Raw genomic sequence first — 14,888 nt, 5'->3', positions numbered from 1 at the left:
CAAAAAAGAGGTATGATTTTTAAAAGTCGTTTTTTTAACTATACTGAATCTAGCCCCTGCCCCATCCCCAACAGTCAATAACTTTATTTAATCCTACATTACTCTCCCCAAAACTATTCAACAGCCTACTGTTTGGCCTTCTTTTCATCAGTCCTTCCCTATTTCAAGCCATCCTCCATATCGTTACCAGTTTCCTTCCTAAAAGTAATGCCACTCCCTTACTAAAAAACCTTTGACAGTTCTCCATTAGTCAAAAGATAAAGTTCACACTTCTGCTTTGACATCCACGACCCTCCATGATTGAGTCCAAATTACCTCTCCAACCTCATTTCACCACTCTCTACTATATATCTTTTTTTTTTTTTTTGGCAGCTAGCTGGTACAGGGATTGAGCCCTCGATCTTTGTGTTATCGGCACCATGCTCTAACCAACTGAGCTAACGGGCCAGCCTCTGCCATATATCTTAATGAGCTTTTATGTCAGCAAATATAGGCTGTTCCCTTTGCCTGGAATGCTAGCTACCACCTCCTCCTTCCCTCTTCCCTACTCCCCAACCTAAGTAACGTCTATCTTAACCTGGCATCTCTTTTGTGCTCCCACTGAACTAACCCTTGTCATACAGTACCATAACCATGTACTGTGCTAGAACATTCTATCAAAGGTGGAATCTTCATGCTGGAATCCTGCCTCACTCGACAGAACCTGGTAGGCTGCTCACAGGGGGCACATAAGACATAGCCAAAAGAATAAAACCTTTTAAAGGGTATACAATTATTTCAGCAATGCTCAAAATGTTTTGGAACTCCTCTTTTGCCATTTGGAATTGCCTTCTGAGCTTGTTTACTCTCTGGAAAAAAAAATCAGTCACCTTACTTCATACTCATGAAACGTTTTGAACCAAAAATAGAGAGCCAAATTTGAGCATCGCCATCCTCCACCCACTCCCCTTCACCGTGTGGATTTGTTCCAAACAATGACTGGCCCCTTCAGACAAGGAACTCCTTCAAAGGATGAAAACTTGCCATCACTGACACAGTGCCACAGGCTCTTAAAGTTTTGCCAGTGGTATCGCTATTGGAATAAGTGTGGTATCTCAAAAGACTCCTGTTTTACGGTGAAAAGACTTAAGTGTGTACGTTTAGGCACAGGTTTTATTTTTCAAAGAATATTTCAGTTCATCTTGCTGAATATTTCTTGAATAAAATCATAAGAAAAAATGTCAATTTCTAAAAATTGTAAAAAGGGGACTAAGTCTTGCCATTGCCGCTATGAATGCCACGATCATTGAAAACTAAGCTTAATGACTGTTGAATCAATTCCCGAAGATGTAAGATGTTGCTTTAATAATTTCATTAGAATATTCTTAAGGCAGAAACACCCTACCTAGGAACCGCGCCGTTCATTAGAATATTCTTAAGGCAGAAACACCCTACCCGGAAACCGCACCGCCCTTTTCCAAGGAAAAGGTTCCATCATTTAAAAGACTGATGCCATAAAGATGACAAAGGGGTAGGTCCCTATTTTGCTTAATTTAACATGTACTGAGCTGGGTGGATGCTCTGCCTCATTCCAGGCGACCGAGGGACAAGAGAGAGAAAAATAGGATACAGCCCTAGCACTCATGCTTTCAAAGTCATTCCAGGTAACGTCTTGCCAAAGCACTGAATACATTCGTGACCACAAATCCCTAGTGAAGCAATTTACATGAATGACTCTATTTACCCTCTCGAATTGATTCGGGAGCAGGTAAGTCTCTTTATCTTCAAGTCATCCCTGCGGGAAGGGAGAAAGGTTGATCTTCCCCATCACTGGACTGGGAAAACTGAGGAAGCAACGAGGTGAGAAGTGGTCCACACCTCTCCCTTTCCCTCCCAGCCAGCAGCAGAGGCAGAAGCCAGGATTTCTGACATCCCAGTCCCCAGCTCACTACTTCAGCGAGAAGGAAGAATCAAACTCCAGCTCCTCCCCGCAGAAACGCACAGGGCCCCGGACACCGCCCGGCCCCATCTCCTGGGAGCTGCAGGTGGAGGCACGGTAATGGTGGCCAGAGGAGGCGGAGGGGCGAGAAGGGGTGCGCTCGCTGGCCCCCTCCGCCATCACCCTCCGTTCTGACAAGTCGCTGCCAAGGCAACCCGAGGCCGTAGGGCCGGGGGCCCCCTTCTCCCCGCCCACGATGGGTACCTTCGAGTACTCCTGAGCCAGCTTCTGGTACTTCCCTTGCAACTCTGCCGAGGCCATGGCCTCCCCCGCCCCGTCCAGGCCAGGCTGCCCAGGCCGCTCAGCCCCGCCCCCCGCCCCCAACCCCAGACACGCTCCGGGGAACGGATCAGCCAGCGTCTGCCTACTCAGCCACTGCCGCCGCGCCTCCTCCTCCACTTCCGGGTTCGCGGGGAGGGAGGAAGGCGGAGCGAGACCGGGGGCGGAGCGGGACCGGGGGCGGGGCGACGTCTTGAAGACACCGCCCCACCCTCTCGGGCCCGAGTACATGCGCGCGCAGCCTCGCCAGACCGGGGGCGCCATCTTGATGCTTGGTCCAAGATGGCGACCTGGAGTGGAGAAAGGGAGAATCGAGGGGACAAGAGAATGATGAGCAACTACAGAATGGGCGGGGGACCAAGGGCAGGAGCGGTGCTTGCGAAGAGCAGAGGACCGGAAAAAGACACATTCTAAGCGCATCAAGAATTCTGGCCGACCACCCCCTCCCTCCGTGGTTCCCATGGCAACCGCCTGGTGTTTGATGGTTACATCTTTCGAAACGAGCATGGAAAGAAAGACTTCTGTATTCAGCTCTCTAGTTATCCGGATGTGGTAGCACAGGACATGCCTTGCACTGTAAACTCTCAGACTTCCCCCAAATTTATAATGCTTGCTGCTGTGACTCTCTCCGGCTCCAGGCCAGTCAAACCTCCATTGTCTTGTATTTTGACACTGAGATCTCTTTGTGTCTATTCTCTACCCGTTCCATCTGCCCACCCCTTCCCCTTTGTGCACGCCACATCAGAGCCTTTGTCAGAAGGTTGAATAAAAGGCCGTCAGAAAATTTCAGGGAATGATTTCTGCCACGCGTGCAGATAAAATATACTTTTAACGGCAAGAACCTGGAGAATTGAAGGAAGAAATAGTCTGCCTGAAATATTTTATGCCACTTTTGCTTGAATTAAAAGCCTGCCTCCATTCATTCACTTAAATTTTTTAAGATATTGTTCTAGGCACTTGCGTTCATTGAAATGTTCACTGATAGAGGAATGGATAATAAATACAAGGTATATGTTTGCCATAAATTACAATATGGCAGTTAAAACTAATGACCTAGATCTGTAAATGTCTGTACATATTAACATCATGGCAAAACACCATGTTAAATGTAAAAAGTAAATTGCAGTATAATGTAGTATGAAAAGATATATGTTAAAAATACGAAGTAACATTTGAATTGTTCATGGACATATGAACATGTACTAAAAATAAAGAGACAAGAACTGGAAGGATACATATCTAATTCTGGATAGTGTTTGCCGCTAGTGAGAAAAGGGTAAGAGGGAATGCAACTGGAGAGAACAAAGGAGCATAAATTTTATTCTTATTTTTTAAATTTTTTAAAAGTGTGACAGGATGTTAACATTTATTAGCTAGGTAATAGGTACAGGGATGTCAGAATGCTTGAAATTTTCCATAATGAAAAAAACTATTAGTGTTGTCCTGGTTTCTTGTTTGGCTATGAATAAGCCAGAAATTGTATAGTGAAAAATGGAGCCTATATGCGTTTTCAGCCATTGTAATGTGTAAGAGGATTACAAACTTTTTTAAATGTTGTTTATATTTTTCAATTTGCTTATAGCCAAGTCCTACTGTCCAGCAAATTCTCAGAACAATAGTTTTAAAATTTATTATTATTAGTTTTCCATGGCACCACCAAGTGGCAGAATTAAATATCTCAAGTGTATTTCTAAGGTTTGTAAAATAATGGAATTTTTGATTATATAAAATAAAATTGCCATCCCGGTGATAACATTCCAAAGAAAAAATGTGCATCTTTAGCCAGAGAAACTGTGTGAGTTCATTTTACTGAATTTAGAAATTTATTTTCCACTGCTTAATCTGGTTCTGTCAGATGCATTGTTTTAAAATCCCAATTAATAAATCTGAATATATTAAAATTAAGACTCTTCTTCAAAACACACTTTTAAGTGACTGAAAAGGCAAGCCACAGGGAAGGAGAAGGTATTTGCAACATATATATTCAACAAAGGTCTCTTATCTAAGTATATGAAGAGCTCTTACAAATCAATGAGGAAAGACAGGCAACCAAACAGAAAAATGGCCAAGAGATTTCAACAGCCATTTCACAAAGGAAGGTATACAAACGGGCAGTAAACATGCAAAAGAGTGTTCAGTTCCATTAGTAATCAGGAGGAAGTGAAATCAAAACCACAGTGAGATACCACTGCACACCCACACAAATGGCTAAATTAAAAGACTGACAAGTGTCAGTGAGGATATGGATCAAGAGAAACTTGCATAAAATGGTAGGAACGTAAACTGGAAGTCATTCAGGAAAAAATTTGGTGTTATCTACTCGCTTGAAAAGACACATACTCGTGATCTAGCAATTCTACTCCTGTTTATATAGCCCGTAAAAATGTGTGCATGTATTCACCAGGAATATTCATAGCAGTATGATCCATAATAGCAAAAACAAAAGCAAGAAAAACCTTCAAAATGTCTATCCACAGAATGGATAGGTAATGATTGTATATTCACATTATGGGATACTAAACAACAAAGAAAAAGAGTGAACTACAGCTACAGTAGTTTTTGGATAAATCTCAAAAAAATAATCCACAGCAAAAGAAGCCAGAACTGGATAAATGTATTGTATGCTATGAGTTAAATGTGTCCCCCAAAAGTTCATGTATTGGAAATGACCTCCACTGTAAGTATTAAGAGGTTGGGAGATGCAATTATGGTATTTGAAAGATGGGGCCTTTAAGAGGTGATTAGATTGTGAAGACTGTACCCTTGTGAATGGATTGATCCATTCATGGAGTAAGGGGGATGGCTTTAAAAGGAGAGCAAGTGAGAATATTAGCTGTCTCTTGCTCAGCCCATTCTCGCCATGGGATACTCTGTGTCACTGTAAAAGAAGGCCCTCACCAGATGTATTCCCTGAAGCTTGGACCAGCCTCCAAAGTTGTAAGAAATAAATGTTATTTCTTTATAAATTACTCAGTTTCAGGTATTCTGCTAAATAAGCAACAGAAACAGACTAATACATCATATAATTTCATTTATGTAATGTTCAAAAAATGGCAGAACTCAACTAAAGGTTGAGGGATGCATGCTTTTGGGTAATAAAACTAGAAAGAAAAGTAAGAGAGTGATGATCAGAACAGTCAGGAGCATGATTACTTTTTGGAGAGGAGGGAATGGTAACTATTGGGAGAGATATGGTATGAGATGGACTTGGGCATTTTGGCAATGTTCTATTTCTTACCTGTGTGATACTTACACAGGTGTTAACTTTGTGATAATTCCTTGTAAGGTACATTTTTGTTTTGTGCACTTCTTTGTATGGCTGTTACATTTCACAATAACAAAATTATTAAAAATCTCAGTTGTTTTATAATATTTGCCAGCAATAGTTCTCAACCTATAAACATAGTATACTTATGGGAAATGGTGTAAATGAAGATCATTTGGAATTATTGTAAATAGGCAAGTCCTGTGATGCTCATTAAAGTATTTAGGAGCATACTGTTTGGGTTTTGGTTTTTTTTTTTTTTTTCTTCAGTTGCAAGTATCAGAAACTGAACTCAAATTAGCTTGGACCCAAAGGGGAAATTTACTGGAAGGACATGTATATAGTTCACAGAATAACAGGAAGAAAAGAGGAGCTGCAGGACCTCTGGCACAACTCAGACCAGGGATGTGAAGGCTTCTGCAACTCCCACACTCTCTGTCTGCCTCTTCCTGTAGGTCTACTTCTACTTCTCTGAGATATAAGCATAGTGGCCCACAGGTCCTGAGCCTACCATCTCACAGCTCTGCCTCCACTGCATCCAGAGAGGAAGTAGGTTGCTTAGTTCCAGTTTGAAAAATCCCAAGGAAGATATCTGGCCCCACTTGGGTCAGGTGCCCTCCCCGGGACAGTCAGCTCTGGCATGAGGTCGTAGTTACATAGGATAAGTAGGGCAGCTGGGAGAACTCCAAGGCTCTGACCAAGCCAAGAGAGACTAGATTACTCTTTCCCCAAAAGAAGACTTCTATGGCAGATGCCACCAGGGTAAACAAGAGACAACCACCACAGAGGCCAGGGAGGGCCAGAAAACAGCATCAAGACACTAAGTGCAAGAAGACTGTGATTGCTTTATGGAGAAGATACAGATGTATGATAAGCTCTGTTCAGGCATGAGTGCTGTTGACCACCAGTTCAATGTTAACAAATTAACAACATATATTAAATAAGGGGTCTTTAAACAGAAACACACATAAAATGAGGTCTTGTACTGATAATTGATGGAAATGTTGGGACCAGAGGCCAGGAGAAACTTAATCCTGTATTTTCCCTAGGAGTAATGTTATTTGCTCATTCAGCGTTTGTGGCAATTTATAGAGCATAACTACTGTAAGTAGTAAGAATCAACTATATAGATCAAGAACAGTGCGGAGCTTCCCTTTGCCCTACAGACAATGACCAATTATGCCATCAGTCTCTGAGTGAACGTAATTTCATGGTATAGCAGAGTCACATGTTTGCTGTCTTGGCTGTGGGATGTTTCCCACGTTTACACACATCTGAAGATCGAGAGCTGCTTTCAAGCTTCAAAGCTCTCTCCATGCCCTTTAAATCATACAATCTACTTCATAGTAACTTGCTGTATGCAGCAGCTACTATAGTGACATTGGAAGACCAGCTACCCCACCAGCAACTCCCCACACTGTCTAAGATAACTAAGCAAAGATTTTTCTGGCCTGGTTTTATGATTCCCATGGTTGGTCAACATACTTGATTACTGTGTTAATAGACAACAAAGAGTGTTGGGCCGAGCCCGTGGCACACTCGGGAGAGTGCGGCCCTGGGAGGGCAGCGACGCTCCCACCGCAGGTTCAGATCCTATATAGGACTGGCCGGTGCACTCACTGGCTGAGTACCGGTCACGAAAAAGACAAAAATAAGTAAATAAATAAATAAAAATAAAAACAAAGAGTGTTTATGTGGGCGGATATAGGGGAAGAATTAAGGAAGGCAACTGGTGGGCCTTTTATTATAACAGACTGTCTTTGTTGTTACTTTTATTTTTAATCCAGTGACAGAATGCATCTCATTTTACAATGAAATGAAAGGCGGGGGAGGGATGGGGGCCAGGAAGAAAAGAACTTTCCTTTATATGATTCTTTCTTGAGCAGCTAGCTCCAAAGTTGAGGTTTAGTAAGGAGTGCTCAGTGAGGCAAAAATCTGAACAGAATCTGATGATTTGCAACTTTGAGGAGTCCTACTAAAAATAGGAATTCTGTACTTTGAAGTTTTGCAACACCTTCCTTTGGCTGTGCCCTAAAGCTTTGCCTATCTCAGTCACAGCAAGATAGAAGACAGGGAACTAGCACAGAGCCCGGACGAAGCTTGTGTGAAGTCACGTGGCAAATGCTGGCAGAGCCAAAACAAGAACCTGGACCTCCAACTCTACTGCAGATTTTGCTTTCTCTAAGTCAGGTTTAGTATCACATGTGGAAAACCGTTTACTATTTAACTTAAAAGGTCAGAAGTAAATGAGTCCTCACTTAGGGGTGAGGGTGCTAAAGCATGCATTATACACAGGTCCTTCAAAAAGTTCTTTGAAAAATAGAATTGAAAGAGAATACAAATCTTTTCATGAACTTTTTGAAGGACCCTCATACTTCCCAGTACTTGTTTGATACTTCATGAAATAGATATCTTTGGAGTTGTTTAGAGGGGAAAGGGGCAGGGCTAAGTATACAGGGGTTGTCACATAATCCAAGGGCAGGGTCTCAGGAGCCAGTGGGAAGCATGTCACAGCTCATGCCTTATCTCTCAACCCTGCTTCCCTCTATATCCTTGCTTCATTGTTACTTTTTCTTTTCTCCCTAAACTGGCTTTTTCTGCCTCCCTGTCTTTTTTTGTTTCAGGCAGCTGGCCAGTATGGGATCTGAACCCTTGACCCTGGCATTATAACACCGCCCTCTAACCAACTGAGCGAGCCAGCCCTGCCTCCCTGTCTTAATGGCAGAAAATGTCCACTTATAGCACCCAAATAAAATAATCCATTAGATTTTTAAAATTTATTACTTTTTATTACAGACAGTTTTAAAAACATGTACAAAAAGTGGAAATAATAGTATAATGAACCCCATGTGCCCGTCACCCAGCTTCAACAATTCTCAACTCTGGGCTGTAACTCCAACCATGTGCTTCTACCCCACTTGATTAATTTGAAATTAATCCCAGACATAACATCATTTTATGCTTACACATTTCAGAACATATCTCTAAGAGAAAGGACTCGTTTTTTTTTTTTTAACATTATTTCAACTAAAACGTATACTTCATTCATATTCCCTTCGTTTTTACCTAATGTCCTTTTTCTGTTCTTCTTGGCTGTGAGATTTTCAGACTTTCTTTGTTTTTGATGACCTGGACAGTTCTGAGGAGTACTGGTCAGGTATTTTGCACAGTGTGCCTCAACAGGGATTTGTGTAACATTTTCTCATGATTGGACTGGGGTTATGAGTTTTGGGGAGGAAGACCACAGAGGCAAGGTGTCAACCATCCACAACTTTTCATCTTCCCAAACTGAAACTCCATACCCCTTACACACTAACTCCCATTCCCCCAACCCTAGCCCCTGGCCACCACTCTTCTACTTTCTTGTCTCTATGAATTTGACTACTCTAGGACCTCATATAAGCGGTATCAAGTAACATTGGTCCTTTTGTATCTGGCTTATTTCACTTAGCATCACGTCTTCAAGGTTCATCCATGTGGTAGCATGTCAACATTTTATTACTTTTTAAGGCTGAGTAATATTCCATCATATGTATGCACCACATAATGTCTGTCCATTCATCCACTGATGAACATTCGGGTTGTTGCTACCTTTGGCTATTGTGACTAGTGCTGCTATGAACATGGATGTACAAATATCTGTTCAAGTTTTCAATTCTTTGGGGGATATACCCAGAAGAGGAATTGCTGGAACATAGGATAACTTTATGTTTAATTTTTTTGAGGAACGGTCATACTGTTTTCCACAGGAGCTGCAGTCCTACTAAGAATGTACAAAGGCTCTAATTTCTCCACATCCTCACTAACACTTGTTATTTCTTATTTTTTTAATAATAGCTGTCCAAATGGCTGCAAAGTGGTATCTCATTGTGGTTCTGATTTGTATTTCCCTAATGATGAGTAATGTTGAAATCTTTGAAATCTTTTCATGTGCTTATTGGCATCGTCAGTTTTTAAAGATGCTTTGCCATTGCTCATTGTTTATTTTTTTACTCTACTGCAAATTGTACTATCTTATTCCTTGCCAATATCAAGAAGAAGCAGAGTAAGGGCACAGGTCTCTCTAACTCTATCGGTCGCCCTTTGAAGACAGGCTCTTACCACCTTTCTCCATAGCTGTTCCAATAGTATCAGTCATGACGCCTCACCTGAGGCTACTGGTCTACTAACTGACCTCCCTGACTCTGGTCCTCCCTCCTTCTTGCCACAGATTAGTTGCTTCATGGATTAAAAACAGCTTCCTATTCTCATAGAAAAATACCCAAATTCCTGGGCCCCGCCCCACTTTCCCACACTCCACTTCAGTCGTTCTGATTTCTGGGCAGCTTCTCCAACACCCGTGTCTTTGTGCACATCCTCTCACTTGCTCTAAACGCCTTCCCTGCTCCCCACCACCTGCACAAATCCTTCTCAAACATTACCTCCTCCCCTTTCTCCCAGTTGTCTTTCTCGGATGTTCTTTAACATTTTAAAATCTGGACCGTATTGACACTTATTCTCTTAAACTGTTAATTGCTTATTACACCCTGTTGAGTCCCGTGCCCTCAATGAAACTGCAAAAACCTTAGCGTGAGGACTGCATCTTATTCAGCCCTTTGTATTCAATGATGCCTGGGCACACACGTACTTCCAGGCAAGCCCCCACTTGTGTCTGCAGCATCTGGAGGGGTATGCCGGGCAGTTCATCATCAGAAAGAAAGCAGTCACATCACACTGCCACAAACTGAGTGTTCTGTCGCTCTGCCCACTACATTTCTGCCCATTTAGAGGTCATCTTGGGTGGGCTTACAGTTCTGCCCTCTCCCTGTGGTCTCTCTTCCCCTCATCTCCTCCCTCCATTGCCCCTTCCCCTCCCACTCCTTCCCTTCTCCCAAGGCCCTTGGTTCCATCCTGGAGGCCCCCCCATGGAGGCAGCAATCCTTTCCTTAAGCTGGTGGAATCTTTCACCTCTCAGATCCTTCAGAGCAAAACACTTACAAGGCAACTGATTTTTAAATTAGTTTAGTTTTTACTTTTGTTAATGTTGACTGCATCTCAAAACATAACTCCAGTGCTGGTTGGGCTACCAAGTCTTTGTCTCTTTGCTTTCACTTGTCAAGAACCAACCTCTCCACCAAGAGAAGGACAGACCGTGGTAAAGAAAAAAAAAAAATCTGACTTGCCACTATATACTATATACTTGTACTATATAAATAGTACATGTATTTATATAGCCCTGAATTTCAAGGAAGAAGGTTGTTATTCACTATTTGCTTCCCAAGCCAATCCATTAGCAGGACCTAAATCTGTCCACTATTCTCAATCTCCACGGCCATCATCTCTGGTTTGGATGCCTGAAAAAGCCTCCCAACTGGTGTCCCTGCTTCCGTTCTTGCCCACCTACAATCCCTTCTCCACATAGCACCCAGAGAGATTTTTGAAAGCATAGCACTCTTCTTAAAACCCTCATGATTCCTCAGAGCACTTAGAATAAAATCCAAATTCCTTACCATGGCCAATAACCCTTTACATGATCTGGTCCCTACCAGCTCCCCACTTGGTGTAACAGTTATCTGTTGCTGCATCACAAACTACCCCAAAACGCAGTGACTTAAAACAGCAATGCTTCATTATTTCTCACAATTCTACAAGTTTTTCTGCTGTTCTCACCTAAGATTCATATAGCTACAGTCTCCTGATGCTACCTCTGTGGCTGGAAGGTTGAAATAGCCTCACTTATGTGTCAGGCAGTCGGTGCTGGCAGTGGCTGGGATTCTCAGTTCTTCCTGTGGCCACTTCCCCTCAAGAAAGCTAGACTGAGCTTCCTCACAGTGTGATGGAGTTCTAAGAGGGTGATGACAGCAAAGCCCCAAAGCTCTTAAGGTCTAGGCTCTGGAGCTTGTACCACATCATGTCTGCCATTTTCTATTGATCAAGCAAGTCACAAGGCCAGCCCAGATTCAAGAGGGTGGAAAATAGATAATACCTCTTGATGGAAAAAAGCAACACCAATTGCAAAGTGGCATAGACATAGAGAAGCATGATTCTCTGGAGTCCATTATGATAACCACCTACCACTCCTCCACCGCTTTTCTTACTGTTCCTCAAACATGCCAATCTGCAGAAACTGTGCTCTTGTTTTTCCCCAGTGGCACTCCACAGTTTCTGTATAGGAGGGATTTAGGAGGATAGATCTGGTTGGAAGAGAAAACTAGGTAGGAATTTGCTCTTAAAGTGGAGTTTGCATAGTGAACACACTGTTTTTACTCATTTAGGATGGTTTAAGGGGTTAAACCCCAATCCCAATCAGCTCTTCCTTGGTGCTACTGCTCAATATACTTGGCCTGGCCTGGCCCAGATCTTGGCATGGCTGTTTTCTTCTCACCATTCAGGGATTAGCCCATACATCACTACTTCAGAGAGACCTTCCATGGCCATCTACTAAAATACCTCCCTTCCTTTCCTCTCTCTCCCCTATTGTTTATTTTCTTCATAACACTAATTTCTACCTGCTGATTACCAGAGGCAAGTCAGCAGCTTTCGTGGGCTCCTCATTGTATCTTACATTCTAGGGCTCTAAGCACTTTCTCCAGAAGGCCTCCCAAGTCACAGTCTGTGCAGAGCCAGCTGCAGATATCTGTCAGCACCCTCATGTTAGGAAGAATAATGGCCTCCCAAAGTTATCCATGTTCTAGTCCATGAAGTCTAGCAATATGTTAGGTTACATAGCAAAGGGGAATTAAGGTTACACATGGAATTAAGGTTACACATGGAATTAAGGTTGCTAATCAGCTCTCCAAAGAGAGAACCAAAGAGATGGTAGCATGAAAAAGACTCAGCCCAACAATGCTAACTTTGAAGATGGAGGAAGGAGACTATAAACCAAGGAATATGGGTGGCCTCTAGAAGATGGTAAATGTAAGGAAAAGGATTCTCCTCTAGAGCCTGCAGAAAGAACATAGCCCTGCTGACACATTCATTTTAGCCCCATACCTTTCTGACTTCTGATCTCCAGAACTGTTAATAAGTTTGTGTTGTTTTAAATCACTGAGTTTGGGGTAATTAGTCACACCAGTAATAGGAAACTAAGTAACCCCCCCCCCCAGGTGAGGTAAGGAAATAACTCATAATACTACACCCAGCTTCTCTCTTCTACTCTGTCCTAAGGCCATTGACCATTCCTGGCTCAGAGTTTCATGCCAGCCACATTATTTCAAGTCCCCAGTTGCATGCTGTGTATTGCAATGGCAACACTGCAGTATTGCAATGGGCGTGAACAGCGGTGTGCTGGAGCAGGATCATACTGGCTCACGAGATCCAACTGTTATATTTTCAGGAATGTGCAAGCCACTTGTTAAACACAGCCATCATTTAAAATTAAATTACATAAACTTACAATTAGATAAGTTATATAACAAAGAAAATAAATACTCAAAACTCATCACTTCTTTATTTTACTCTACTTACTACATTTAATCATTATCTATGCTCTTGAAGTTATTTACATTTATTGTATCTGTGTGGAAATACTACATAATGATGTGCTAGGCATATCTTTGCAACTCTGCAGTGACATCAGTGTATCTTTGTAACTCAGTGACATCATGTTAGTAGCTTGAAATGGGCCATAATGCAAGTACTTGCACCTGGAAATAGGCAAATGCTATAAACAAGGGCTTCTCCTCATCCCATCCCATAGCGGGTTATGCATTTGCTACCTGCATATACGGCAGGTGATATCTGAACTTGGGATGTTGCCGACAACTTCAGTGTATGTTTAGTATACCCCACAACAAAGACCATAAACATTTGTGCAAAGCAAGCCCCAGGAACCACTGAGACAAAATTCACACGCTAGGCCCTCTGAGGCCTCACAAGGCTCGGAGTCTAATTTATCTTTGTTTTCCCAGCAGAGTAAGTGCTCAGTAAATAATCTATCTCAAGTGAATAAAGAAAGAAATCCATGGTTTCCTAAAGGGGGAAAGTTAAACCTAACTTGACTAAGGCCCTTTGGAGTGTACAATGACTAGCACTTTTATTTTCTCTATAACTGCAAAGTTATCATAAAAGTTATTCCAATTTAATTATTAGTTAATTTAAGTCAATAGGAAATATTTCCTAAATGTTAGTAATTGTTATCATTACAATTATTTCTATTTATCCCACAATCAATCCAAGTTCATTTATACCTTAATGTTCTTCTAAAGTATTTCTGTAAAGTATTAAATGTGGAGGGATGATAGAATTTTTAAAACCATCTTACTGCAATTTCTAACAAAATAATTGATTCAAGGCAACTATCACCTGAAAACATTGAATGAGGGGTTGATGGGGAGTTTACACTGGCAGAATCAGGCTGCCACCCCCTGGATCTATGGGTCAGTCTTAGTGTCTTAATAGAGAGTGGGGCGACCTTGCCACCTATGTGTTTTCTGATGAGATGCAGGATGAACTGCATAGCACCACTTCTGAGTCATTCTTGCCAGAGGACTTAACCTGAATTTCATCCAGATTTTAGATCTAACTTCCAGTTTATAAGAAACCTAGGAATAGGAAGGGCAGGTTCAGTGACACCACAAGAAAGCTGGTGGACATGTGCAGAATGTTGAACTGAAAAAGTGGAAGAGCAAGGAATGCTTTTGATACGAAGAGACAAAATTTTCTTGCAAGGTTAAATATACACATACGCTATGACCAATTATTCTGCTCTGGAGTGTTTACCCAAGGGAAATGAAAACATATGTCCACAAAAAGATTTATGCAAAAATATTCACAGCAGCTTTATTCATAATAACCCAAATTGGAAACAATCCATATGTCCAGCAACAGGAGTATGCATAAGCAAATTGTGGCCTGTGTCTACGATGGAATTCAACTCAGCAATAAAAAGGAACAGGCAACGACGTGGATGAACCTCGACAATATCATGCTGAGCACAAAGAGCCATACACCGAAACAGTACACACTGTAAGTTGCCATTTTACAGGCAATTCTAGAACAGGCAATACTTAGCCATGGCTTCATAAAGGTGTGAATTACCAGCTGTATGCATTTGTCAAAACTCATCCAACTGTACGTTTAATACCTGTACATGTCACTGTATGTAAGGATAAGTCAATTGAGAAGGAAAGAAGAAAGAGGAAGGGAGAGAAAGAGAGAGAGAGACTGACTTAAGAGACATAACAATTAAAATAAATATGTGGACTTCTGGGATCCATAAACTGTGAAAAGACAGTCTTCAAGAAAACCAAAATGTATACTCTACGTGCATTTGGATGACTCCAAGGAATTATGAATTTTTAGATGTAATAATGGCATATGTGGCTATGTAAGAAAATGCCCAGTGTTTAGAAATGCATATTGCAGCATTTGGGATAAAGTGACATG

The 14,888-nt window shown here is 41.8% G+C and overlaps 1 protein-coding gene across 1 annotated transcript in view; it reads right to left on the bottom strand.

Annotated features, from left to right (window-relative positions):
- Positions 1-14,888, bottom strand: part of PPP1R21 (protein phosphatase 1 regulatory subunit 21) — an 88,564-nt gene that overhangs the window by 58,781 nt on the left and 14,895 nt on the right. The window contains exon 6 of the mRNA XM_063077769.1: positions 2,183-2,748. Coding sequence (XP_062933839.1) covers positions 2,183-2,748 — 566 coding nt within the window. The remainder of the gene's footprint in view (positions 1-2,182; positions 2,749-14,888) is intronic.

This window comes from Cynocephalus volans, chromosome 14, assembly GCF_027409185.1.
Source record: "Cynocephalus volans isolate mCynVol1 chromosome 14, mCynVol1.pri, whole genome shotgun sequence".
NCBI classification, from domain to species: Eukaryota; Metazoa; Chordata; class Mammalia; order Dermoptera; family Cynocephalidae; genus Cynocephalus; species Cynocephalus volans.
The sequence above is the reverse complement of the archived record's forward strand: the minus strand, read 5'-3'. Positions and strand labels throughout refer to the sequence as shown.